Source organism: Triticum aestivum, chromosome 3D (genome assembly GCF_018294505.1).
Source record: "Triticum aestivum cultivar Chinese Spring chromosome 3D, IWGSC CS RefSeq v2.1, whole genome shotgun sequence".
NCBI lineage: Eukaryota > Viridiplantae > Streptophyta > Magnoliopsida > Poales > Poaceae > Triticum > Triticum aestivum.
In genome coordinates this window covers 157,639,503-157,641,714 of record NC_057802.1, presented here as the reverse complement: position 1 = coordinate 157,641,714, position 2,212 = coordinate 157,639,503, and the positions used below count along the sequence as shown (strand labels likewise).

Below are 2,212 nucleotides of genomic sequence, written 5' to 3'. Positions count from 1 at the left end.
ATGCTCTGTTTCTCCTACTGCTGAGCTCAGGATACTGTTCGGTATATTTTGAAGTACGAAAAGAGCATTTTGAAGCTTAGTCTGCAACATGCCTTTTTTAATGTGTACTGCTCGTTCTCTCCCCTTTCTCAGAAAAGGCAGTGATGCTTCTGTTGCTGTTGCAGGGATTATACCCCAATCATCACACGGACAGTAGCATCAACTTCTCCTACTGACAAAGTAGAGTCAACCTGCAGTACAAGCCATTTAAGGCTTCATCTAATTCCTTCCTCTAATTAATAACATGTCTTTTTTTTAGATCAAACCTGAAGGGAATCCGAAGCCAGGGGAGTTGTAAACCTGTCTGAATGTGGACTACATTATCAGTACATATGTCATGCTGAACCATAGATGAGATGGAAAACTAACGATTACTTACTGTATCTTTCAAACCGAATCAACAATGCTTGAAAACTGATTTCGTGCTTCTAGACCCATTTGCCGTGCGTTGCATACCGAAGTAACATGCCTGCAGACATTAGAAACAGTTTCCTTGTGCTCGCAACGCCGACAAAGTGCCCCTGGAGGGAGCTGCTAGGAGTTTGATCAACGGACGCAAGTCACAGCAGCAGTACGTGTAATCCTAAAAGCGCCACGATTTTATTACTGCAGATAGTCAACCCCTGCGCAAATCTGGCAGACGTGTCAAATCTTCATGAGTGTGAATGACCAGGCAGCCAATTGCCGAGAATATTCCTCCCCCGCCTGCAAAGGCGGCAAGACGTACGTACGCACGCACAAGATCACCATCGCAAGCATGAATCATGTTAAAGTTGGACGAGGGGCAGAGAAGAAATCAACCAGGAGCCGGCTGGCTAGCTAGCTTGCAGGCCACAGCCTTGGTGCGCACACTCCCTCCCTGCACTCCAGGCTTTTGCCGTGCAAATCAACCATGGGCAGGCATATGCATGCGCCGATGCGCCTTTGACTTTCGCCATGGCCGTCTAGCCCATAGTATAAGCACGGCCCCTCCCTCCCTACAACCCCCATTTCCTTCCTCATAGAGCCACCTGCCGAGCCACAAGCCATCAGCAGCGCACTGCCACGACCCTAAGCTCTCTCCCTCCAGCGCCACCCCACCACCATGGGGAGAACCACCATGCTTCTCATGGCGCTGGCCCTCGCCCTCATCGCCGTCGCCCACGCGGCGCCTCCCGCGCTCCGGAAAAGCCGCTTCCTCGCGGACAAGACCCCGCCGCCGCTGTCCTACTACGACTGCGTCAGGAAGCCCCCGTCGGTGTGCCTGGAGCCCGGGAGCCCCGGGAACACGTGCTGCAAGGGCACCTGCACCAACACGCTGTCAAGCGTGGAGCACTGCGGCAACTGCAACAGGAAGTGCAAGTACGGGGACACCTGCTGCGACGGCAAGTGCGTCGACCTCCTCAAGGACAAGAAGAACTGCGGCGAGTGCTCCAACCAGTGCGCCAAGTCCGTCAAGTGCGAGTTCGGCATGTGCGACTACGCGGGGTGATGCCGATCCGGCCATGCCCGCCATGCGTGCGTGTGATCGGCGGCCACGCATATACAGTTCTGCACCCACCAAGAAATAAAATCGGCAGTACGTATATACTACGTGAGTGCATCTTAAGAAGTCCAAATTGTTTAAGGTATTTCGATTGTTGATCTCCTCGATCATATGTATACAAAAAAAAGGGTACAAATGATTTATACGTCTCTCTGTTCGTCTCATGATTTACGTGTTTTATTTGTTGGACTACATACTATAAATACAAAGTTGTCACGTGGTATTAATAAAGTGAATAATGTTGTAATGTGTTATACAGCATATATATCATTTTTGGGGTACCCTTAGCTCGATCAATACATATGTATATATGGATTCCTTTTTATGTATACCGAATAATGGAAACATTTTCAATGAATGTTTATTTGATTTAACAATCGATTCTGATGAATTTATCAAGTTTGAAAAATCTAGTTTTTTCTTGTATAGACTAGTAGGCATCTGTACATGCCATTCGCTTAATTTGTACGACTGCTTGCAAACTGCCAATTCATAGAACTGGTCTTACTTAGGACCTAGGATGCGTACAAACGGGAAAGTACTTAACGTAGATGCCTCCCATGGTCAACTTAATCAACTCATTTGCATGTGGCCTACATTCTTTGCATTAGTACGTGACGTGTCTGTCCAGTATCCATAGCAGCCAAA

General features: G+C 48.3%; 1 protein-coding gene across 1 annotated transcript; it reads left to right on the top strand.

Annotated features, from left to right (window-relative positions):
* Positions 1–1,044: 1,044 nt before the first annotated feature.
* Positions 1,045–1,834, top strand: LOC123074407 (stigma-specific STIG1-like protein 4). Its single transcript, XM_044497267.1, has one exon. It carries the CDS (start codon positions 1,124–1,126, stop codon positions 1,508–1,510), a length of 387 nt encoding a protein of 128 aa, XP_044353202.1. The 5' UTR covers positions 1,045–1,123; the 3' UTR covers positions 1,511–1,834.
* Positions 1,835–2,212: the final 378 nt, after the last annotated feature.